The 25,868-nt window shown below is 43.2% G+C and overlaps 1 protein-coding gene across 2 annotated transcripts in view; it reads left to right on the forward strand.

The window, feature by feature from the left end:
• IQGAP2 (IQ motif containing GTPase activating protein 2) overlaps positions 1-25,868 on the forward strand; it is a 137,183-nt gene that overhangs the window by 16,469 nt on the left and 94,846 nt on the right. For both annotated transcript variants that reach the window (XM_026717844.2, XM_026717854.2), the window contains exon 2: positions 20,022-20,121. In XM_026717844.2, the coding sequence (XP_026573629.1) occupies positions 20,022-20,121 (100 nt within the window). The remainder of the gene's footprint in view (positions 1-20,021; positions 20,122-25,868) is intronic.

Raw genomic sequence — 25,868 nt, forward strand, 5'->3', positions numbered from 1 at the left:
CATGTTATAATGCACTTTCAACAGCTTTCGTTCAAAGAAAGTTCTAAAATATTTCTTATTTTCCATAGAGCTGTCTCGAGTGTCCAGGTTGGGAGGGCTCCAGTCTCGGCTCTCACAGGCTGAGCTTGAGATTCAGGCACGCCTCTCACCATCACATGGTCCTCCCGGGCGCGCCCCAGTTTTTGCTCAGCCTCGTGGCAGTCAGGCTGGTTTTCCTTTTGCTCCTGGTCGTTCTAGCACCTCGTGTTTTTTTTTTTTGATCAACTTGGACTCTCAGACAGCGCAGGAAACTGAGGTTTGAGCTCCCTAGGGAGCCTTTTTCTTCTAAGGGAATTGTTTCACTATCCTTTTAAGGAGAATCCAGAGCTTCGAGCGCTGCCCCCCTCCGATTGCTGCCTTTTCGCTCCGTGCGAAGCTGCATCGTTTCTTTCCTGCCTGGTTTTGTTCTTTGGCCGTTTCCCCACGACACGCCCCTCTAACCCAGGGTGATGCTTCCCTGCCTCTCCCAGGTACTTCTTTGTGGCCTCCGGGCCTTTTTAACTTCTCCTGGGTGATAGCGCCGCTGGGATTGCCTCGTCATTGCGCCCTCCATTTTGGGCTCCCTGTGGTGTCAGCCATCTTGGGAGTGGCAGGAGTCGCCGCCATCTTGTGTGTGGCCGCATGGCCGGGCGCCATTTTCAGAGGCCTATAACAGGGTTTTTCTTAATGTTTTATAGGCAGACTCCGGACTGCCTATATCCTTGCCTGTTTGTGCTTAGTTTCTATCAGGCTAACCAGGGTTAGTTGGCTCTGTAGCCCTTCCCCAGCAGGCGAGTTAGCAGCTCTGCCATCCCCTTCCCGGTCCGTCCGGCAGGGTAGCTGCCTGGCGTTCAACTTTTGGCTAATTGGCTTCTGGGCTGGGCCCTGCTGTGCAACAGCCTCCTATTTTAAATACAAAAATTTTTTGATCAAAGGGGGTGCGAAACGTGCTCTAGGATCCCGGCCTCTCGTGGGCCGCATCCAAACGTGCAACTGTCCGAGGACCCATGATGGCACTTTACTTTAAAATTTTTGGTTGGTAGCCCCAGGGACGCCTGCCACTGCTCGAGAGCCTACCTGCAGGCCGCATTGTGTTTGATTCCTGGGCAGATCCTTGGAATGTCCAAATCCCTGCTGGTACCTTGCAATCCTGCCTTGGTACTCCTCTAGATATAGGAGTCTACTGGCTACACAGTCTCTCCCCAGCAAGGGAGGTAGCAGCTCCCGCCATCCCCTTCCCCCGGTCCGCCCGGCAGAAGCGGTTTTTTAGCGTCCATCTTTGGCAATTGGCTTCTGGGCTAGGCCCTACTTCTCAACAACGTGCAAAGCACCTCTGTTGCCCTTGACCTAGGGGGTGCGAAAGCAGTACTGGGTTTCCCGGCCCCTGCTTAGGCTGTGTCCAGCCTTGTTAATCACCTCACGTTAATCAAGAACTTTTCCTCCTTTCTCCTCTCCAGATGGCAGACGACAATGCATCTCGTGGCACTTCCCTGAAGGCCAAGGCTAGAGTCTCACCACCTGCGCAAACAAGCACAGGAAACATCCAAAGCCTCTCAAAGGGATGCCCTTAGGCGACACAGGGCCCTTGAAAAGGAGATTGACAGACGCTCTAAGGAGTCAAGCTCTGTGCCTCTGGACCCTTCCAATCCCACTCCTCTACCTCCACCCATCCTCCCTCCTCCCTGCTTCTGCCTCTTCATCGCAGCCTGGACAGGCCCCTGAGGCCACCTTCCCCCCGCTGCTGCAGGTCTGCGCCCGGAGGAGCCTCACCCACCCCCACGGTGGAAATCCCGAAAATCTCAAGCAGCGATGGAGCTGGCCATCCGGCACGGGATAGCACAACAGTTTCAGCAGCTGACCGGTCCTGGCCCCTAGGCCTGAGGCCCCCGAGGCTCGAGGATCAGCAACTTCGCATGGTCAGGTAGCTCTCCACGGGACTTGGCCCTGCCCTTGGAGATGGAGGAGATGGAAGCCCAGGAACTCGGGGACCCTACCCTCTTTGGGGACGAGGAGGATCTCGAATTGGGGTCTGTCGAGACAGTGAACTCCTCTTGGGAGCAAGCCCCCAGAAGGGGACATGTCGGAGGACGAGGGCCTCTCTCCAGGCCAGCCGCGTTTCTGGGGCTGTTTAAACCACATCTATTTAGGTCCCTCCTGTTCAAGGCCAGGAATACCTCGGGCCTGAACCTCCCCCCACCCAACCCAGCGGCATGGGGTTCCTCCCGACTCCATTTTCTCCCAGCCTGTGGTGGAAACCAAGTGATTCCTGTCCCACCATATTCTCTGACATGGTCTCAAGGCAGCTAGCCTCCTGGGCCTCCTCCCCCTCCCAACGCCCAGGACAAGCGGTTTTTCAATCTTGAACGCAGTTCTCTACCTTGCTCGATCCCCCCTGTGGACGCAGCCCGTAGTAGGTCTGGCCTCCCGCTCAACTCCCAGCGAGTCCTCGAAGCTCTCCAGCCGAGGACAAAGCAGCTGAACTGGCCCTGCGCCGCGCTCATCTCTCTGATGCCTGGGCGGTCAGGGCCTCCACGGCCAGCGTCTTTTTCACCAGAACCTCCATCAAGTGGCTCCAGCAGCTCAAGCACGTCCACGCAGCTAATCTCAGAGCGCACCAGGATATTGCCAAGATCCTGGCCGCAGCCGAGTTCTCTGCAGACGCCACCTTCCAGGCTGCAAAATTCTCACCAGGGCCATCTCGTCCCAGGTCACTGCCCGTCGCCTTCTCTGGCTCCGCCACTGGCAGGCGGACGTAAAAAACAAGGCTAAGCTAGCATCAGCCCCATCTCTGGGGGAAGCTATTTGGACCGGTTCTCGACCCATTCCTGGCGAGACCCGCAACAAGCGCAAATATCTCCCTTCTCTTGCTAGGAGGTCTGATTTCAGAGGTTCCTCTCCCTCTTCTCGCCAAGGTTCTTCCCGCTCTTCCTCCTTCCCCAGGTACTACCAATCATCTCCCTACAGGCCTCCCGACCGATCGGAACCAGACAGGTCCGGAGGCACCTCGTCCAGGAAGCCCTCCCGGGATCCGGGAGAGGTTCGTTCCGTCGTCCCCGATAATGCAGTCACCCCCAGGTGGCTGCCCCCACCCCAAAAAAAAAAAAAAAAAAAAAAAAAAAAGAAAGAAAGAAAGAAAGAAAGAAACAAGTATAAAGACGAGGAGAAGGAGAGCAAGAAAGCCAATCCTCTTCAGGCTTCTCGCCTAGTCTGGCTCCACTCTGACACTTAACTCCTGCAAAATCTCTTTCTCTTCAGCCTTGCCCAAACTGTGGGGAAGCCTAATCCTCATATCTGCCTTACCTCTCCATACCAAGACTCCCGGTAGACCATACGGCTCCCGGACGCAGGTTCATAGTCTGGAGCACCCTTGTCCTCCTCACCTTGCCCCAGGGCATCTGGCCGGCAACACATTTATCCCCACCCCATGTTAGCTGGGGTTCCTTCTCTGGGCCCCGCCCACAGCCTCATAATCCAGATACACGGACCCTTGCCCTGGTCCTCACTACTACCCTTAGTTCCCTCTGGGGCAGTCCTCGGTCAGTTGGCTCTTGAGCAGGGCCGACCGCCTCGCTCTGGGCGGAACCAAACTTGGTCCCCACTAGCACAGGTCACAGTTTGGGAACTCCTTACGTCTCCCTCCATCATTCTGACCTGGAGTTCTCTCAGGGGGTTCCCAACAGGGTCTATCCCATAACACCCTAGGGCGTCCCATTGCCACCTCGCAACGGTGACCCTCCGGTTATTGAGGGCGCCTCCCTCACTCTGGCTAGGTCTTTTCAGGGAACTTCCATCCTCGCTCTGCCCGGGCTCCTGCGTTGGGTCCCTAACAAGGTTTTGGCCGCTCTACCTAGTCTCCTTGCCCCACGGTCTCAGTAAGCATCTGTGGCATCCCGGCAGGGCTACCTTTAGACAGCCCCGTCTCCTTCATCAGGCCCTCTCGTTGAGGCATTCCAACCTCCGAGGGGTTCTCCTGTTGGGCGTGCCCTCCAGCGGGTCATCAGGGTTCCAGGAGAGGTCCCATTCCAGACGGGAGCCCGCCCGCAGGACTAGCCAAGCTTTGGTATGTCCCAACCTGGACACTCGAGACAGCTCTATGGAAAGGGCGTTGGTTCTTACCTGATACGCTTCTTTTCGTAGAGCTGTTGAGAGTGTCCAGCCCCACCCGTAGGCCGTCTGGTGGGAAACCCTGCTGTTCGACCGAGCAAACTAATATTTTTTCCTGAGTAAGATGAGAACAGGACCTTCCTTCTCGTCTTCGCAAAACTGGGGCGCGCCCGGAGGACCATGTGATGGTGAGAGGCGTGCCTGAATCTCAAGCTCAGCCTGTGAGAGCCGAGACTGGAGCTCCTCCCAACCTGGACACTCTCAACAGCTCTACGAAAAGAAGCGTATCAGGTAAGAACCAACGCCCCTTCTGTAAGAGGTTGTTGTTGTGCTGAAGTGGTAGTTGCAAATGCAATCCATGTATTATAGTGATGCCCATTTTATAAAAGTACAAAATTAGGTTTTGTATCTTCCTTGCTCTATTAAGTAAATTTCTAGGTTATTCAGATTTATTTAATTATTAATGATATGTAATTCAATTTCTTTGTAGCCATTTTTTACTATTGTTTCTAATCATATTGATTATTTGGTTATTGTAGTTTCTTTTTAAACATTTAATTTATAAATTTTTGTGTCTCTTAGAAGTGAAATTCTAATTTTTGACCATAATAAAGAACTTATTGATTAGACCAGGAAGATGCGTGACTCTAACTATGGATTATCTCCATCTGTTTGACAGATTGCATAGAATTAGACTGAAGGGACCTTAAGAGATCATGGCCTGAATAATGAGTCAGGTCAGTGGATGATTTCCACCATAGCATGTAATTGCTGACTCCTCTCTTTTGCAAGTAGAAAATGGGTTATAAAGTGGTTCTTAAATTCTGAGGTAGTAGAGAAAAATAGTTTCAGCTATAGACATTTTCCCCAAATAACTGTTCTTAGTAGTAGAACATTATCTTTGCATAAAGGAGGTGATCAGTTCAGGACTTAATTATTATTAATTAAAAAATTTCAGGTAATAAAGAGAACTGTCATCAATTAGAGTAGCACAAATCGCAATAGATAGAAGTCTGATGTCCCCCTGTCACAGGTATTAGGCTATAACTGACACTATTTTCAGCAAGATGTCAAAGTTTAATATTAGTGGTTAAGAATGATAGTCATTAACACTTCAAATATCTATCAGGATGGAAATAATTGGAGGAGACAGTATGAATAGATGTACCAGAAGCTTGATTTTAAAGAAGCTTCATATGTTTGTATTCATAACAGTTTAAAATTTAATATGGGTCTGATTCCAATGAGCTAATAGTTTTGGTATGCTTAGTGAACTTCCCCTCACTACTTCGAACATGTACCAACATATGTTTTCTAAGAGAATTGTTATAGTATTTTGGATAAAACAGTCTTCTTCAAGTGTGTTCCTCACCTCCCCAATACACTAGGAAAACAGCACCCAGAATTTCCAGTTAATGGGAATTTGAAACTCGAAGTTTTACTACTGAAGAAGTCGAAGTGAAAGTTGGAATAAAGTCTCAGATCTGAAAGGAGACTATGGTTTTTGTTTTAGAAATAGGATTGGTGTTAGAAAAAACAAGCCACAAGTTTCTTTAAATATATGGAAATATATTCCTGATTCTTCAGATCCAAACTATTCTCCAGCATGCCTATGGGAGAATCTGCACATATGGGTTGATCTGCCTTTCTGCCCAGAGACTGAGTCATTTCTCATGGAGTGGCCTCTACCCTACAGAGGAGGAGCCGTCCCCCCTCCTTGGGGAAAAAAAAAAGTGATACGGACCATCCAAGCTTCCAGGAGACCTTTCACCAATAGAATATATGACGCTACCTGGAAAGCATTCTGCAGCTGGTGTACTCGAAAAGAAATGGATCCCATAACGGTCTCAATCCCGCAGATCTTGGACTTCTTGCAGGATGGACTTGACAAAGGCTTCTCACCCAGCACTCTATGCAGACAGGTGGCTGCTCTGTCCACAGTGCTGAATTATGGAGATTTAGACTCCCTAGCCCACCATCTGGTGGTCCGTACCTTCATCAAGGGAACAGTCAATCTCAGACCACTTACAATTCATGGGTACCCCACCTAGGACCTATCTAAAGTCCTGCAAGCCCTCACTATGGCATTGTTTGAACCTCTGCAGTCTAACAATCTGTGGTACTTAACATTGACAGTCGCCTTCTTAGTAGCCATCACTTCAGCCAGGTGCAGAGAACTGGCAGCTCTTTTGGTCAGAGAAGACTTTTGAACCTTTCACTCAAACAGTGTAGCTCTATATCTGGATCCCTCCTTTGTCCTTAAAATTAACTCTCGCTTCCACAGGTCTCAAGAAATTATCCTACCGGATTTTTGCCTTGCTCCATCTCACGACGTGGAGCACAGATGGCACACACTGGATGTAATGACTCCACAGGTACATCAAATGAACTTCATTTTATCGCAGTTCTGAAGCCCTGTTAGTCTCATTTCGATGGGTCCCAAGCTCTCATCATCGACCATAGGCTGTTGGATAAGGGCTTGTATAGCCAAGACCTATGAGACTCAGGCTCTTCCTGTACCCAGACGAGTAACCGTCCATTCAACAAGAAGTGCAGTTACCACAGCTGCCTGGGCAACGCAAGCCTCACTTGAGGACATCTGAAAGGCGGCAATGTGGTCCTCCCATTCTCCTTTTGTAAGGCACTACAAACTGGACACATACAACTCAGCAGAGGCGGCCTTTGGCAGAAGAGTGCTACAACAAGTACATACAGATGGGGGTTAACAGGACCAGACTTCTTCCCACCCATAGGGACTGCCAGCTTTGGAATGTCCCGTATGTGTGGATTCTCCCATAGGCATGCTGGAGAATAGGCATTGGCTTACCTGAACACAGTTTCTCCGCATGCCTTGTGAGAATCCATTCCCACCCTGGCAACTGTCTGGTCCAGTGTCCGAATGGGAGGCAGAGCCAATGCCACAAAGAAGATCATCAGGTGGCTGCGCCTTCATCATGATTGGGGACTTCCTGGCCTGACAGGAAGAAACATGGCAAAGATTGATGACTCAGTCTCTGGGCAGAAAGGCAGATTCAATGCATATGTGTGGATTCTCCCAAGGCATGCTAAGAAACTGCGTTATGTAAGGTAAGCCAACATCTATTCTCTAGCTGGGATGATGGCAAAATCTGTAGCTCTTTTAGTAAATTATATTGATGATTATGCTTGCTTTGTCCTATGATATATCTGCTTTCCCTCAACTTCTGTAGTTTATGCCCTTCTAATAGAAGGTCTTAATACTGTACCAACAATGAAGTTTGAGACAGTAATAGTCTTTAATCTTGCTTATCTTGCTTGGCAACATTGTGCTTCCTTTTTGTAATTTTTACAGTTGCATATAAGTTTAATTATTACATGGCTGAAAATAATAAGGTACAGATTATCTAATCTAAATTATCTTTCATTAATCCATGAATATTGTAGAATGGTGTTATACATGTATGCATATTTATTGAAAATGTATAATTTTGCATCAGCACAGAGCCAGGTAAATAGCTTTTGTACAGATTAGTTTGTAATCTGGGTTTGCATACGAGGAACAAGAAGCATGATAATAGAATAATTTCATTAGAAGAACCCCAAATGAGTCAAATTGTTCCAGCAGCCAATTTATTAGATAAGGGAGTGCAGTTCATTTCCAAAATTGTTTAAGTAATTTTGCCAGAGACACTGATTTTGACTGAAAAAATTCCTTAAGTGAAAATTCAAATCCTGCATTTGGAACTAGTTGATTTAATTTCTGTATTGCTTAGCTTTTTTCAATTTTACATTAACTTTATTTATAAAAACATTTATTAGAGATGCCCTTCATTCTTGTAGGTTCCAGGTTGATGTGCAAATGCAATTTAAACAGGAAGTAAAGGTCAATTTTTAAAAATCTGAACCATTCTGGGAACAAATTTACTGAATATGAATAAATAAAACAGGATTATAAAGCTTCTACCTATTTTGCTTGTAGTTTAGCAGAACTTTTTGCATCTATTCAATGATGAATAACACTGGAATTACTTGGAGACTTGCTGCAAGAATTGACATAGTTCAGAGCTTTAAAAACTTGATATATAGAGTATAGATAGTCATAGACTTACAATCATTCATTGACTATTTGAAGTTACAACAGTACTGAAAAAGTTACTTATGACCGTTTTTCACACTTATGTTGGTTGCAGTTGAATAGAGATTCCGTTGTGAATCAATTGTGCTGAACATCGATTGACCTAGGCCTGTAGCCTGATTTACATACAAATGGTTCTTAATTAACAACCATTCACTCAGTAACCATTCAAAGTGAATTTTTAAATAACTTTATTAAGTTTTTTGAAACTAAACAATAAGCACTAACAAGAAGCTGTTTCAAATCTCCATTTGATCATGGAGTCGAGTCTGTTTTTCAGATTCTTCACTGCTTCTCCCTGCCTCTCAGATAAGGTCTCTTTGAAAGAGTTTCTAGAAAAAACCTGGATGTTTATGTAATATTAAATAAATGATGCTGATAAACCATACTTTATAAACCATAATGATTGGGTTCACATAATATGCAAAATACATTGTGGACCAATGAAGTATGCCAGGAAGATCTCTGAGCTTTTCTTTCTCTTCTGCCTGTCAGACATAAAATATATTTTTTTCTTTGTGTCTCATAAAAAATAGGGCCTTTGTTTACACTCCTCTATTTCAAGTTAGTTATGACTCTGAACAAGGTTTTGGTGGTATGAAAGTCTGCTTAAATTATAGAGGAAAGACTTGTGAGAAGTTTATGTCTGTGTATTATCTATAATCTGACAACTGGGAGTTAGAAAGATGTGATTTGGGGCTGAGGTAAATGGGTAATTGCTAAATGCATTCATAAGCTTTCTTATCCCTGCAGTTGTTAATTAAAAGGTTACACTGATATGTAAAGTTGAAAATGTTTTTATCAATTGCTTCAAAAGAAGATTTGGAAATCTACTTTCCAAAAACGAGTAGCTTATAGAACAGTGAATCTTGATGAAACAAATATATGGAGGGTAGATCTATCTAATGATGATGTTTGGAAACTTCATGTCTTGAAATAATAGGTTGGGTATCTTCAGTCTGAAGAAGCTATTTGGATAAGCACAAAAGAAGTTCAGTTGCCATGATTCAACTGCCAAAGACAAGTAGGGTTGGGGCTGATCTCATGTTTGTCCTTATTTTGGACAAAGATCAGTATAGAACAAAACAGTTAGCAAACTGAAAGTAAGAAAAGGTAGACCAAGCATAAGACTTAGATTAAAAATATATTGTCACTAAAATAAATAAATAAATAATAGAAACATGCCTTACAGTGGTAACAATAGTAACAACATACTTTTAATCTATGTTTTATGTTCTAGGATCAAAAAACAATGTTATTCATCTAAAATAAAGGCATAAAGCTAAAATTCGTAGGAGGTTAAAAATAAATTAGAATAAAGCAACATATATCTATCTATACTTACTTAGTATTGTTTAAAGGTTAGGCATGATTATACTATACAGTACTTAGGGATGGTCATCACTCATCTTGAATCTTGTCTTACTAGCAGCATAACAGAATTTGGCTATATCCAGAGAGGTAGAAAATATCAAAACAACTTAGATATTTTACCAGATGAGGGGAAATAAAATGGATTATAATATCTGTATAAAAGCAGCAGTACAGTAAAATGTGGGTAATACATTTTATGGTGCCTGTAACACGTGGACATAATCAAGCAGCATATAGTATTGATTTTTTTTATATCTGCCTTTCAAAATGGCTGCCAGCATTAAAGACCTTCTCAGCTTGGATATATAATATTGTTTGAGTATCTTGCCAGTTTAAACATATAAGATTGGCTGCCGAGGAAAGCATTCTTTGGCAGTAGAGTCTGGTCTTGTATTTCCACATTCAGAACGTGTTAAAGGGTCTCCTGGCTTGTTCATGTCCCAAAGAAATAAAAACCTTTTGTGAAAAGCCATAAAATCGCAATTTAGCAAGGAGATATCACTTCCATCTAAGCACTAAAAATTGTCTACAAATGTCAGGGAGGTCAAACCTATGGGGAAAAAAATTAACTCCAGGCATTATGTGAAGAAAATCAGCCAGTTTTTTAATCTCAATCTTAATTGACTCCTTTTTGCAGTGGAGCACAGCATTAGAGACAGCATGGTACTTAGAGGATATTTCTTAAGAATTTGGATTGTCCAATTTCTAATTCTGATTAATTGTCATAATACAAGAACTGGGCACATACTTGGCTGTATAGCTGTAGTGAAAAAAAGAGACTGACACAAAAAAGGCATCTCTTGTTCTGTAACAAGTTTCAATTGCTAAAACTGATCTGTGGGATTACAAGTTACATTATCTAGATGTGTGTTCTTCTGACCTAAAAGCCTGAAGACAATTCCAAGATACAATACCTGAAAACTTTAGCTTGTTTAATTTTATGTCCATTTATTTGTTACATATGGATTCAAGGGTGCTTAGCAAATACTAATATTTTTGTCTTTTCATATTTTATTGTTAATTCATCATCTGTGCAATGAGTGTCAAATGATTTTAGTGCACATTTTAAGCTAATTGGAGTCTAGAAAAAAGGACCTGCATAATCCATATAAAGTAGCAATGGGATGTATCTGTGTGCCAACTCTAGTATAAAAAAAATCAGGAGTGTTCTGACAGGTCACTAGGGAATTTAAATACAGATTCAATAATGGTTGTGTCAAAATGAAGCCCCAACTCCACACTGAGGGAACTGTTTTTGAGATGGCCTTGTGAAGTAAATCAAATTTTGACACAATTTATATAACAGTAGTAATAGCCATTTATTTTGGATTTACTGAGTTTGCCCCACAGTTGACTCTAGATATTTATTGTAGAAAATTTTAATCTGAATTTAGGTCTAGGTCTAGGACAAAAATGACAGTTGTCCTCCTGTCATCCAGGATATTTGTCATAACCTGGATAAGAGAGCCTAGGATGGGTATGACTCTTCCTGATGACATCATCAAGCTGGGTCCGTCTAGTATAAAACTAGCCTGTGGGAGAAACTGCCCAGCTTTGACTCAGCTTATTTCGATGACCATAAACTGGTGTCTCTGAAAGCAGTTTAGCTAGCAAAAGTGAAAGCTATCTTCATCATTGGCATCCACTCTCCTGCAACGCCGAGGATTCAACGTTTTCTTCAACCGAGGGAGACTGTAAGTAGGGAGTAACTCTTGATCCTCCCCCACAGTCTTCCCTCAGTGATTTCGGACGCCATGGTGGTAAAGATTGCATCGGCGATAACAGCGCCTCTCAGCTGATCGTAAATTTTAACTTTATTGCCGATTTCGCCATTTGGGGCTGTTTACAGCCTAAGGAGCGATTTAACCCCTGCGTAGCCTGTAGCTCTTGTGAGTGGCCAATTTGGAGGCTTCTTCAACCGCACGTGGTGAGTGGCCATTTTGAAAGCTGCTTCTTCTAAAGAAAGTAGCAAGTGGCCATTTTAGGTGGCATCAGCTCCCAAAGGCCAGCTTCTACTATTCATAAGCTCTTATTCAGGCTACTGCATAGACAACACATAGTGAGGATCGCTTCCAGCACCTTTGTGTCTGTTTATGCATACTGTGGATCAAGACAAGGCCCACACAGAGTTTTCAGGCCTGATCTCTCAAAGTCCCCAAGCTGGCAAAAGAAAGAAGGTAACAACATTCCTAGTCTGTTCAAAGGGAGCTGGCGGCCAAGATTAGGGCAAAAGCTTTGGGCCCTAAGAAAACATCTCAGGCTGAATTAAAGGCAGAGAAACAAAGGCATATGCAGCCTTAGAAAGGCAGTTCAACAAAACTATTGAGCAAATGAGGGGTCAGCTACAACAGGCTTCCCAACCAGCCAATCCTCTAGTTGTTCAGCCAGCTACTTCTGGGAAGAGGGAAGATACCTCAGCTCTTCTTAGCCACCTCCAATCCTGGTCCCAGAGTGACCTGAAATCCAACCAGGACCTCAAGACTTGAGCAGGTCAGGTCCCAACTTCGCCCAGACTCCTTGGGATCTTTCTTCTTCATCTATCCCATCCGTGGCCCAAAGCAGCTCTTGATCAAGACCAGAGGCCACTTTTACTCCAACAACAGCAGGTCTTCGGCCCCTGGATCCTCCACTGAGTGGCAGATCTTCTGACATTAATGAAGTAGTTTCCTTAGCCAGGAGAAGGGCTGGCAGAAGGGCTTCAACACATCTTCAGGCTTTCAGACAGACCTCACCTTCCTTTCCCAAAGGGGACTACCTCGCCGTGTAGTACAAAGGGCCCATCTCACTCAGGGAGAGTATGAGTAATCATCTGAATGCATCCCCTCCCCTGATTCTGATCTGGAAGAGGGAGAAATCTGGGACCCCAACCTCTCAGAGGAAGAGGAAGATCTGAGGCCTGATCAGCCTCCTTCAGCTTCTGTATTCAAATCCACTTTATTCAAGCCTCTCCTACACAAGGCACTGGTAACAGCCCAGTTGTCAGCGGAGGAAATTGCCCCCAAGCCTCAAGTGGTACAATCGGGGCATGGGGATTTCCTCTTCTCCAAACCCATTGTTCATTCGGACGTCCTTCCTTCTCCCATCATCTTTCTTGACTTAGTCAAGGAACAATTTGCCTTCCCCATTGCAGGCCCCCGCCCATCGTCCCAAGATAGGCAGTTCTACAATGTGGGTCCTTCCTTAGCTATGGCTCTGGCAGTTCCCCCACTGGTCGCCCCAGTTGTGGCCTCCTCCTCCTCAAGAACTCCAACTGAGGCTGAAGACATATTAAAGGCAGAGGACAAATGCTCCAAACAAACACTGAAGCTTAACCATCAAGCCTCGGCTTGGGCCATCCAAGACTCGACTGCTGCATCATTTTTTACAAGGTCTTCCATCTGCTGGCTATGCCAACTTCAAGGCCACATACCTCCATCAGACTGTAGATCGCATCAAGGCCTCTGCTGCTGCTATGATCTTATTGAGGCGGACGCCACCCTCAATGCCGCCAAGTTCTCTTCCAGGGCCATGGCATCATCAGTGGCAGCTAGGAGACTGCTATGGCTATGAAATTGGCAAGTGGAGCCTTGCTGAAAGTGGAAACTAGCTTCTGCCCCATGTACCAGTGAGAAGATGTTTGGAGATGCCCTTGACCCATTTGTTGTTGAAACAAAAGACAGAAGGAAAGTTCTTTCATCAACGGGAAAGAAGGAAGACTTCTGTCCTACCCCATACCGGCTTCCCTCATTCAGGCCCGAAAATGCTTCTCACTTCTCCAGACCTCAGAGAGCGTATTGTCAGTGTCAAGATCAATGCCATGAGGCTACCGGCAGACAACAAGCTGCGGGTAAATGGCCCTTTCATGGGGGAGGGGGTCACTCTTTCTGTTGCTTTAAATAATCTCTCGTTCTCTCCTCCCATCGGAGGTCGTTTGGCCTCCTTTGCCTCCAGATGGGAGGAGTCAATGACAGATGCCTTGGTACTCAATACAATAAGGTCAGGGTTACAGTTAGAATTTCTATTACTACCCCAGAAAAATTTCTACTCTGCCCCATTTCCTGGGACAGTTCACGAAGGGCACTTATGGAATTGGCTGTTAGTCACCTGATTGATATAAGGGCCATTCAACCAGTCCCTGAATTACAAAGTGGACGTAGGCTTTATTCTTGGCTTTTCCTGGTCCCTAAGGCCTCAGGGGTGGGGGTGGCGAGCCATTCTCGACCTAAAATTTCTGAATGAGTTTATCCCATATAGGCGCTTCAAAATGCAGGCTCTGCATTCTATTCTGGAGAGCATTCGGGAGGGTGGTTTCCTCTCTTCCATTGATCTCACAGAGGCTTACCTCCACATACCCAAGAAAAGGTCTCATTGCCAGTTTCTCCATTTCTGTTTCCAGAATTCCCACTTCCAGTATCAGCCCTTCTTTTCGGGCTCTCATCTGCCCCAAGAGACTTCACAAAGTTACTGGCGGCATTGGTGGCTGCGCTCCAGTCTGTTCCAGTGAGGATCCAATGCTACTTGGATGACATCTTGATTCTGTCGTCCTCCACCCACTCTGCCCATCAAGATCTTCAAACCACTCTCTGTTGCCTCCAGTACCATGGTTTTTCCATCAACTCCAAGAAAAGCCATCTCTTCCCAACAACCAGATTGCTCCATCTGAGAGCCATCATCGACACAAGTTTTTCTGTCTCCAGCCCAAGGGCAGAGTCTTATTGAGATCATTCGACAGGTCCAACATCAGCACACTGTCTCCCTGTCACTGTTGTCCAAACTTTGGGGCAAAATTATCTCATGCATAGGCATCGTTCCATGGGCACGGCTACACTCATGGGCTCTACAATGGTTCCTGCTGCCCTTTCAATGAGCAGGAACCAGCCACACATCTGCCAAGGTCCTGCTTTCTCCAGAGGTCCGCCGTTCCTTCAAGTGGTGACTTTCCCCAGCCCTTTCGAAAGGTCTCCCATTCAAGGAACCAGACAGACTGATCATTGCCACTGATGCAAGTCTCCTGGATTCGGAAGCCCACATGGAGGGTCTCACAGCTCAAGGGATCTGGTCCCGGTTAGACAGGACTGGGCCCACAAACTGGCTAGAACTCAGAGCCATTTATCTAGTCCTGAAACATTTCAGAGAGGATAGTGGGGTCCCATGTGCTAGTGTTGACAGGCAACATGGCTGCAAAGGCGCACATCAACTGGCAGGGGAGCACAAGGTCCAGGGCCCTCATGAGGGAAGCCGAAAGGTTGGGGAGGTGGGCAGAGAGACATCTGCTGTCTATTACAGCTGACCACATCTCGGGAGTTGACAACTCCCAGGCAGATTGGCTGAGCAGGAGCCCAGTTGATCATGCAGAATGGTGGTTCCCAGTCCATTTTCAGGGATCTCTCCCTCAGGTTCGGGACCCCGGAGGTAGACTTCTTCGCCTCTCCCCAAAACGCTCAAGTAAACAGATTTTTCACCAGGTTTCCTTGTCAGGGAGTGGAGGGGACCAATGCACTTCGGAGCAGATGGCCCACTGGTCTCCTTTACGCCTTTCCCCCTCTTCCCATCATTCTGACGGTCATTTGAAAGATGTTGGGCAGAGCTGATTCTCCTAGCCCCCCATTGGCCCAGGAGACCCTGGTTTGCAGATCTGGTGAACCTGTCCGTAGCCATTCCCTGGAGGATTCCAGACCACATGATATCACTACATCAGGGGGCACTGCCCCACCCGGATCCCCAGTGGTTCAAATTGACTGTGTGGTACTTGAGCAGCAACTGTTAAGCCAATCTCCCAGACCAGGTCATCCTTACTATCCAGGCATCTCGTAAATCTTCTACGACGCGTATGTACAATGCCACCTGGAGGGTTTTTTGTCATTGGTGTCACAGGGAAGGTCTCTCTCCTACAGTAGCGGGGGTCCCACAGGTCCTCCGTTTCTTCCAGGATGGCCTTGACAAAGGTCTGGCTCCTAACACTTTACACTGTCAAGTAGTGGCTCTTGCTTCAGTCATCTCCTGGGATTCCTTTCCTTTCTTGTCCCATCTTCCTTCAGTTCAGAGATTCTTAAAAGGGGCTTCCAATCTCCGCCCTCCTGTGGTTCACAGGTTCCCATCCTAACAGAATGGCCCTAACAGAACCTCCCTTCAAACCCCTCAGAAAGGTGTCCCTTCAATTCTTGACCTTCAAGGTGGTTTTCTTAATAGCCATCACTTCAGCTAGAAAGGTGTCAGAGTTGGCTGCTCTATCTATATGGCAGGACCTCTGCACTTTTCATGACAATAGAGTTGTTCTTCGTTTAGACCCTACCCTTGTACCCAAAATAAATTCTTTATTCCACAGATCCCAAGACATAGTGGTTCCTGATTCTTGTTCCCATCCACACCATGCCTTAGAGCGCAAGTGGCACACCTTAGATGTTAGAACGGCTCTTAGAATTTATATCAAGTGCACTTCAACATTTAGGAAGACAGAGGCCATGTTTGTATCCTTTTCCCCTTCCCACTGAGGGAACAAGGCCTCCCCTGCCACCTTAAGCAGGTGGATCAGGGCTTGCATCGCACAGGCCTACAAAGCCAAAGCTCTGCCAGTACCACACGGCTTGACAGTACACTCCACTAGAAGTGTTGCAACTTCGGCTGCCTGGGCCAACCAGGCTCCCCTAGAGGAGATTTGCAGAGCAGCTACATGGACATCCCCGTCTCCATTCATCAGACACTACCACCTGGATTCCTATGCCTCCACAAGCGCGGTTTTTGGCAGATGGGTTCTTCAGTGAGTGGTTCCTACTTCAGAGTGAGAGACCGGATGAGGACCCTCCCGAGGATATGAAGGCTTTGGTATGTCCCATCCTATGCTCTCACAGCAGCATGGAGGAGAATGGGCATTGGTAAATTTACCTGAGAACACCCTTTCTATCTATGCTGCTAGAGAGCCCAGCCCCTCCCTTTTTGCATCCAGATTGTGGTGAGGTATGTTATGGTTCACGATTCTGTTTTGCCTTTCAGAGACCCTAAAGTCTGTCAAGTATCTTCGCCAAAGCTGGGGGGTTTCTCCCACAGGCTGCTACTTTCATACTAGATGGACCCAGCTTGATGATGTCATCAGGAGTCATACCCATCCTAGGCTCTCTTAACAGCATAGATAGAAAGGGCATTCTCAGGCAAATTTACCAATGCCCATTCTGGTCTTGGTAATTGCTCAACTGTATTTAGTACTATTGACCATGATATTTTTGGACCATCTGCAAGGGTTTGGAGTGAGTATGTTTCAATGGTTTTGTTGCTTCTTGAGTGGACTGTTCTGTGTGGGGAATGGGGAGGTCACCCCTGTGGAACTCTTACATGAAATTGCCGAGAGAGGTCAACTGGGATTTGAAATGTATTATCCTCAGTGCATAACAGTGTTCAGCTTTACCTCTCTACCAGGCCAACCTTGAGAAACAATATACTGTAAAAACCAAAGCTGTTGGGGTCTGATAAGATAAAAAACGCTGAGGTTGAACCCTAGCATTACAGAGTAGGATTGTTAGCTCCAGTTATAACTGAATGGGATGGCATTTCCTCTGAAGGACAAGTTTGTGATTTGAGGAGGTTCCCCCCCATGGCTACTGCTAGATAGGCAGGCAGAGGCAATGGCCAGGTAACCTTTGCCCAGCTTCAGTTATTGTGCCACCTGCACCTTACCTGGAATGGGAGCCCCTGGCAAACTGTGACTATAGAAAGAAGGTCTTTAGTAACTTGTGATGACCCGGGGCATGGCACAAAAATAACAAAGTCACCAAAGTAGATAAATTCCCTTTAATGCTTCCAACTTGGCCCACAATGTCCAATTATCCTCGGCGGGAGATCAAACTCTTCCAAAAACAGTCTACAAAGGGAAGAAATGCAGTCTGAATCCAAAATACAGATAAAGTAGAAATTAAAAAAAACCAACACAAACCACACTGAAGTAATTAACACGACAGACTAGGATAATAACTTGCAGACTTCCAAAAGATAACAAGGCACACACAGTTGGGAGGACACCAAAACCCAGATAAGCCTTGACAAAGATAATGCATGCTTTGCTTCCAGCAAGTTTGCCATGCACAGTTTGCCCTTCTGAACAGTCTTCCCAGCTGCAGCCCATGAAGGGGATCAGGGCCCTTTCCTCCCCCGAAAACCACGTTGCTCCCTTATCCGTTCTTCCCTGTGTGCCCTAGGATGAAGAGGGGGGTGGGTCTTTCTCTGAATTCCCAGTTGGTTTGTGCTCTTCTGCAGTTTTCTCCACAGCCACCAGAGCCACACTCCCACTCCCTGTCAGCTGTTCCTCTCCATCGGAATCAGAATCCAACTGGGGCATGACACAACTTTTCAAGAACCTACAGTTTTAAATGCTTTATTTATTTTCTTGTTTATTTAAACAATTAGCTGTTTAACTTACCACAGGGTAAATGTAGGTAGCTTACAATATTAAAAATATAAAATTATACAAATAAAATACTACAAAAATATAATACACAACCCTAGCTATAATGAGGAAGGAGGGAATGGGGTAAGTAGTGGGGAGAGGTGGTATGTGGCACAAAGGCAACACAGATAATCAATAGGAGTCCCTTTATTAGCTCCCACTTGCCCCCAATGTTCTGGTTACTTTCTGGGCTGGAGAAAAACTCCTAGGAACAGCCTTTGGCTGCAGAGAATCAAGTCCAAAATGTGGTCAACAAAAACTGTAACGACAAATCCAATCAAGGCAAGATGAGGTAATTAGTCTGGCAGAGCAGTGACAGTAATTTAACCTGGTTGGGAGGCTGCCAGGAATACAGGAACCAAAGTCAACACAAAATAAGCTCACGTTTGTTTCCAGAAGACGCCGCACTCAGCTTGCATCTCTTTTAAACTCTCATTCTTGGGTGTGGCTAATGAAGGGAATCAGGGCCCTTTCCTCCCCCATAAGCCACGGAACCCACATTGCTCTCTTCTCTGTTTCTCTCTGCGTGCCCTAGAATGAAGAGGGGGGTGGGCCTGGGACTTTCTTTGAACTCCATCTCCCTTGTTCTATCTCTCCCCTGCTCTGCCCAGCCAGACTTTGCCCTTCCCCAGTTTCCTCCACAACCAACAGAGCCACACTCCCACTCCCTGTCAGCCCCACTCCCTGTTGATCTTCTTCCTCGAATAGAGACTCTGACAGGGGCATGACAGGTGGGATCTTTTATTAATCAACCATCCCCATTGTAAAGGTCCCCCTCTCTGGAACCCTGAACCAACTGACAGAGCCTGGTCTTTAAGCTCTTGAAGAAGGTCAGGAAGATAGGAGCCAATCTCATTCTGGGAGGCAAGATGTTCCAAAGGGCTGGAGCAATAGCAGAGAAGGATTCCTGGACCCTACCAGCCAGAATACTGTGGCTGATGGTGGCTTAAGCATACTATACCACCTCCTGCCAGCATGAGTGGGGAAGGCAATCCCATTTGGAAGAGATGGTTCTCAAGTAGCCTGGGCCCATGAAGGGCTTTATAAAGATGATTACCAACACCTTGAATTGCACCCGGAATCAAACTAGCAGCTAGTGCAGCTCAGAGAGCAGGGATGATACATGGGCCACCCTTGGGACCTTGAAAACCGCTGTGCTCTGCACAGTTGTATCTTCTGAATGTTCTTCAAGAGAGTAGCCTCATATAGAGTATATTGCAATAGTCCAAATGTGAGATGACTAGAGCTTGAATAATTGAGTGCAAGGATTCCTGATCCAAGAAAGGTAACAACTGGTGTGCAACTATGAAATTGGCCAAGGCTGCTTTGCTGTAACAGCCACCTGCTTCTTGAATGGGAGTTGCGAGTCCAGGAGAATCCCCAAGTTGCAGAACAGATCTGTCTGCAGCAGTGCCACCTACCCAGAACTAAAGATGTCTGAGAACCAGATCTTATGACTATTATTTATGTAATATTAATTATTTTATTATAGGTGATGTTTGTATTTTGTTATTTAGGTCTTTTTGCCATGAATAAAACTTAAGGAAGAAAAAAAACTTTTCCATAGGAAGGGAAGGCTTCAGCTGTGTTATCTTATTCTGTTGAGGTTTCTGCTTTTAATATTGCTTCATTGTTTTTGTTGTTTTAAACTACTGAAATAAATACCTTGCAACTCTGATTAATCTAATTTGGAATAAAATAAGTCAAAATTGTTCTCTTTTGCTTTTTCTTAAATTCTTCTATTTCAGAATTTATGCTCCTAATATTTTGGTAATTAATATGAATAGAAGCTTTTTGTTGTTTGCATTTCTGCTTTAATAGAAATGCAAAACGTTTACGAAAAATATGGAATATAAAACATGGAACTTATCTATCTTTTAAATAATCAGCTCAGTTCATAATGAGCAATTGCTAATTTGTAGCATCTTCTGTCCTACTAAAAATAATGCCATGACCGCTCCTCTTTACATTTAATTTGACATGATTTTCTAATTACAGCTATTGTGGATGATGAACGGCTTTCAGCAGAGGAGATGGATGAGAGGAGACGACAGAATATTGCTTATGAATACTTATGCCATCTAGAAGAAGCAAAAAGGTAATCATTTAAATAACATTGGGAAAGTTCTATTGTAGAGCTTTGAGAAAATGTTGGATACTGGCAGTACATCTCATTTTACAGAAATGTTAAAACAGTTAATATTAAGTAAAACATTGTGGCTGGGAAGCCAACATAAATAGATGCATTTCTAAGAAAATAACTAAAACATGTCAGTTTTTGGTTTGGCTATCCCAGAGGGAGGATAGATCTCACCATATAAAGAACGAGGAAATAAAGACTTGATTACTTTGGGTAATGGGAGAATGACAACAATCTTAATCTAGGTTAAGGTTGTCACTGCTGTTCCCCTTGTCTCCACTGCAGACACTAGAAATGAATTAGAAACAAATGTATTTTTCCACCCTCCTTGTGCTAGATAAGAAAATCAAATTATTTTATAGGAGATTAAGATTAAGATGGAGAAAAACTAAGCCTTTTAATTAAACAGTTCTTAATTTAATTATAGAAGTATACTTCAGTAATTATATTCTTGACTCTTTTCCTTTTTAGAGTATATACTTCAGAACACTATTCAAAAACTAATGTGACTCTCAGTCCAAAGAAAGTTCTACATCTTAACCTCATATTGTGTATTGCTTTTAATATAACATTGTTTGTTTTCTTCTGATTTCTTTAAACTTTGGTCAATATTTTAATGCCCTAGTTATTTGAGATTTTGACCTCTATCTCCAAATTTCAATCGGTTACAGTGTGCTGGTGATTTATTTACATACTTAAAACTACAGCTTGTGTTAAGACATTCAGATGGGTGCTATTATTTGTGGTAACTCTGCAAGTGAAATGCTGCTATTTGAAACTCCAAGTCTGTGGTATTCTCTTGAAGGCTTGATCTGGCCATTTTGAAGGCCTTCCCACTTCCCAGTTTTATGTGTGTGGGCAAAGAAGTGGGCAAGTAAGATACTTTCATCACTGAATAAATGGTTCTGCTGTAAATAAAATGTTCTTGTGAATGATTTGCCTGCTCTGTTATTTGCCATAGACCTATGGCAGGTGCAGAATTTTAATTGATAATTAGGGCTATGCTCTGGCTTATAAAACCTGGACCTGCAGCATGATGTAGGAATTCAAAGTTATTTTAGATTCCCTTGAAGTGGGCTGATGTCTAATTGGGTCTATTTTCAATTCATTTTTTGTTTTGCTAAGCTTTTCCCCTAACATGTACTTTTAATACTCTACAGATCTGTTGTCAAATCATATCACATTGTGCAGGCCCAGTTACAGTTTTTAAACATGTAGTGAAACTATGACAGAGAGAAAGAGTTGAATGTATTTGGCTTCTATTACAACTGCATACAATTTTCATCTACAGTCTTCTTGAGTGAATTTATGTGAGATTGTACTCCTTTTGTGAATGACTAAGTGATTTTTGAACCTTCTTTTAGTTTGCTTATAAAATGATCTATGCCTCTTTTTCATATTAATTCTCTTTGCAACATGCAAATATTTTAATGTTTAATATTTTAAAGACAGTATTTCAGTTTTAATACTGTTTACACATAGTTCCCTTTTTCATGTTCTCGTAGAGTATTTCTTAATCAAATTGTTTTGCCGTAAACTTGTAAAATATTTTATTTACAGCTATCTATATTTCTATCTTTTGGCTTTATAAGAATATTACTTTTTCCCATTTCATTTTGGTCTTTCTAATAAAGGTGAATGTTTGATAGTGATCAAAGATAGGAAGCCTCTGTTAGATTCCAGTTGCAAAGGAATATTGGAAGTTTGAGACTGCTGTAAAAGTGATCTAAACAGATTATTAGGGTTAGAAGGCAATACTAAATCCACATTCACATATGGAATTTGGACACTCTTCATTTCTTCATAATGATACACGTTTCCTACAATGTGTTTATTCTGATTATTAAACCAAATTAAAGGTACCCTTAGGCATATTTTTCTCATACATAAGTATTAGAACTCTGTTTTTCTGAGTTCATGCTCCAGAATTGGGATGAGTCAGAACATGCTATCCTAAATCTGATGCAAGGTGGGATTGGGAACTTCCAGAGCTATAAATTTGGTAATTATGTAGGTTGGATAGTCCTTTCATAGCTTCTCTGATAATTTATCAACTATTTTTTCAAGTTCAGGACATTCTGTACTTAAAAGATCCATTTATAAATGTTTTTCAAAATTTCTTTCAAATAATAATGGATATCTCATAGCTTCTCTTGGTGATTCATTCTAGGGCCAAGCTGCTTTTAAACTTGAAGAGTTCTTTTTAGCTTCACTTACCGTGTGGTAGGTCATTTACTATTCCACTCAGAATTTGTTTTGAGGGCCTTTTGGAACAGAAATAGCAGATCTGAACCCAGTTTTCAGCTAACATCTTATTAGAGAGAGATTGCTGCAGATTGTCATGCTTGTTTTAAAAAAAAGCTGACATGACTATATAATTCCAGATGCCATAGTTAATAAGTTGAGGTGGGTGTATATTGAGTGCTTTCTAAAATTACTGTTTGTATACTTCCTGAGTTGTAGGTTTAGTAAGCTAAAATATGTGCTATAAACTTGTAAGAGTTGTTTCAGTTAATTATGTTTCTGTAAACAGTGGTTTCTGTTCAAGGTGATATTCATTAAAGGAATGGAATTGCATTTAAGTGTGGCAAGCAGTTTATCTCCAAGTGGAAAAGTATTGGATTGTACCTTAAAACACATTTGTTTTTGTTTAGCTTGAAAAAAAGTGGGCAGAAGGCATAACATAAATCAGAAATTGGTCTTTCTATACTGTTCTTAATTTATTCTTGAAACTTAGTTTTAGAAGCTGTTGCAAATAGCTGTGAAGAGATTTTTAAAATAATAAGAAAAATTAAATGTTCATGTATCTGTAATGGCACACAAGTGTTGCAGGCAAACTCTGCCCACAGCCAGTTCAATCCTGACTGACTCAAGGTTGACGTAGCCTTCTATCCTTCTGAGGTTAGTAAAATGAAGACCCAGATTATTGTGGGCAATATGCTGATGTTGTAAACTGTTCAGAGAGTGCTGTAACACATTATGGAGTGGTATATATAACTCTATTGTTATTGCTATCTCATTAGGTATAATAATCCAGTTTAGTTTTTACAAGCATTAAAGAATTAATATTTTCTTTCATTATAAAAGCATGGAATAAATGTGTAATTTATTAGTTAAGAAAGTATATCTTATGTTCTTGCTGTATTACAGACTTGTTTTTGATTTGCTTTAAATTGAAATTAATTGTACAGCTTGAGCTACAGTTATGTTTTTACTATATGTGAATCATTATCTTGGATGAGGGTGAGAAGAAAAAACTGCTTTTCACTAATGCAGCCCTCTTCCTCTGCTTTCTCCATTGTGTGGCTGTGAGAGTCCAGGCAAGGGTTAATTCCATCTCCTAATCAGCTTGGAAAAAATGGACTTTCAGTTTGTGATTTTTTTAATACAAATATTGTTAACCACTTGATTCTCAAACTTCTTAACATTATGATTAGTTTCAGAATGGTATTGGGGAAATAAGAGAAGGAAGATGCATTGGATATGTTCACTGCCTTGAGGTATTTGCAAAAATAATAAAAGCAAGAAACACATAAATACATAAACAAAAATTCCCAAAGACTTTCAGCTCAGGCAAGATGAATGTCACCAATGATGTTATTTATTTTCATGGGTATTATGTGAAGTATATTATCTTAGCTTGCATTATTCTTAAATAGTTCTTATTATAAAAACCAGAGTTCTGGTGTTCAGAAAAGGAAGTATCTTCTAAATAACATTTTATTAGATCATTGCTAGAAAATTCTTTTTAAATCCAGCACTTGAGGGAGAGGTAAATAAGGGTAGGTTCAAATGTAGGACATTTAAAAACTAAAGGTGTATAATTCTGGTTTATTTTCTGCTTTCATTTCCAAAAAGCAGTTATTAGTTGGTTGCTTATTAAGACAAGTTAAATAACTTACTTAGCATAGATATTGGCAACATCTGATTTCTACTTCCACAACCCAAGTCATTAAAGCATATGGAACTTTTAAAGATTGACTTGGTGTTAACTTAAAAGCAGCTCACACTAAATGCTGATAAGCAATTTAATGTTAACAGTGAAGTTCAACAATTTAAATTTTATGATAGACTTAACATCACAAATACAAATAATTAAGAAGTGCTACCCTATGAATCAGATCAAAGACCATATAATCTAGCATCCTGTTTCCCACAGTGGCCAAATATATTTTTCAGGAAGCTTACAAGCAGAGCATGAAAGCAACTGCCAAGGTTCCCATAGAATTAGTATTCATTATATTCTGCTTCTGAAATAGATGTTTTGTGAAGTTGTAGTGTTGTTCAAGCCTTGATTGAAAAATAATGGGACTTTCTTAATATATAAGTGAATAACTCAGCAAGCATAGGGGTCTGTTTGTACAAATGATGATTATGCAACATAGCTCTTATTAAGTGAATAGCAAGTATGGATAAAAGTTCATTGTGGAAAATTCATAAGTCTTCATGGCTAAATTTATTTATTTTTTCCTGAAATAACTGAAATAGATGTGAGGGACATTGCTTGGGACAACTTAAAGATCTCCGTCTTTCTATGGCTAGGACTTCTGGCAATTATGTTCCTAAAAATCTGATTGGGGAAGGCTTGATTGCCATGTCAGGTTATCCTGGAAGTCTACTTTTAGTTTCTGTATTACTTCTAAAACAACATTTTATGATGTTGCTAGAAGAAATGCTAGAAGAAATAAGATAATATTATCAATGTGTTCATTGATGGTAGAATACAATGCATCTTGTTTAAAATGCCAAATGAGAAAAATACCACACTTCAAATTAATCCATAAATAGTTTATATGAACATTAATTATTTGAAAAATAAGTAGAAAAGAAAGCAAACATGAAGAGGACTAAACCAAACAAGGCCTAGCAATTAGGTAGTGAGGATACACTGAAGCATGTTGTTATATGCAGTACAGGTAGTCCTTGACATACAACAAATCATTTAGTGACTGTTCAAAGTTACAATGGCACTGAAAAAAGTGACTTAAGACCATTTTTCACACTTAGGACTGTTGCAGCATCCCCATGGTCATGTGATCAAATTTCAGATGCTTGGCAACTGACTCATGTTTATGACTGGTGCAATGTCCGGAGGTCACGTGATCCTCTTTTGCAATCTTCTGACAAGCAAAGTCAAGGGGCCAGCCAGATTCTCCTTCGAGCTGCTCGGATCATCCAGAGAGTGGGAAATGCTTCAGTCTGTGTTGATTGTAGGCTGAGTTTAACTATTGAGGAACGCCCCTCCCTCCATCACGTGGCTTCATCCAGGCGTTTCCCCCAGTTTCTGCTCAGCCCTGTGAAAGCTAGGCTGCGTTGTTTATCCCTCCTTGGCCGTTTCAGGACTTCGCATTTTTGCTTAAGGTTTGCCTTAAATTGTTTTTTCCTTAGCCTCTGGGCATCTGGCTGTGTCTCTAGAGAAGGGAGAGTGTTCCTTGCCCCCTCAGGGGGGAGTAAAACGGGCGGTATTGAGCGCTTTCGCGCTACACCCCCCACCCCACCCCAGCCTCGATCTCAACTCCTGCCGCTTCCAGCCGCTCTTTGTTAGTGGCTCTAACTGCTTGCATTTTAAAGCGCTGCTGGTTCTTCCCCCCACACGAACGCCGCCCCGCCCCTATCAGCCTCCTAGCCTTGCCGGAGGGGTGTAATTCCGCCCTGAGCAGCCCCGACGTTCGACTGATAGGCAGCCGCCTTTTTGAGCGCTGCCT

Source organism: Pseudonaja textilis, chromosome 2, assembly GCF_049901715.1.
Source record: "Pseudonaja textilis isolate UNSWEBS1 chromosome 2, rPseTex1.2, whole genome shotgun sequence".
Classification (NCBI taxonomy): domain Eukaryota; kingdom Metazoa; phylum Chordata; class Lepidosauria; order Squamata; family Elapidae; genus Pseudonaja; species Pseudonaja textilis.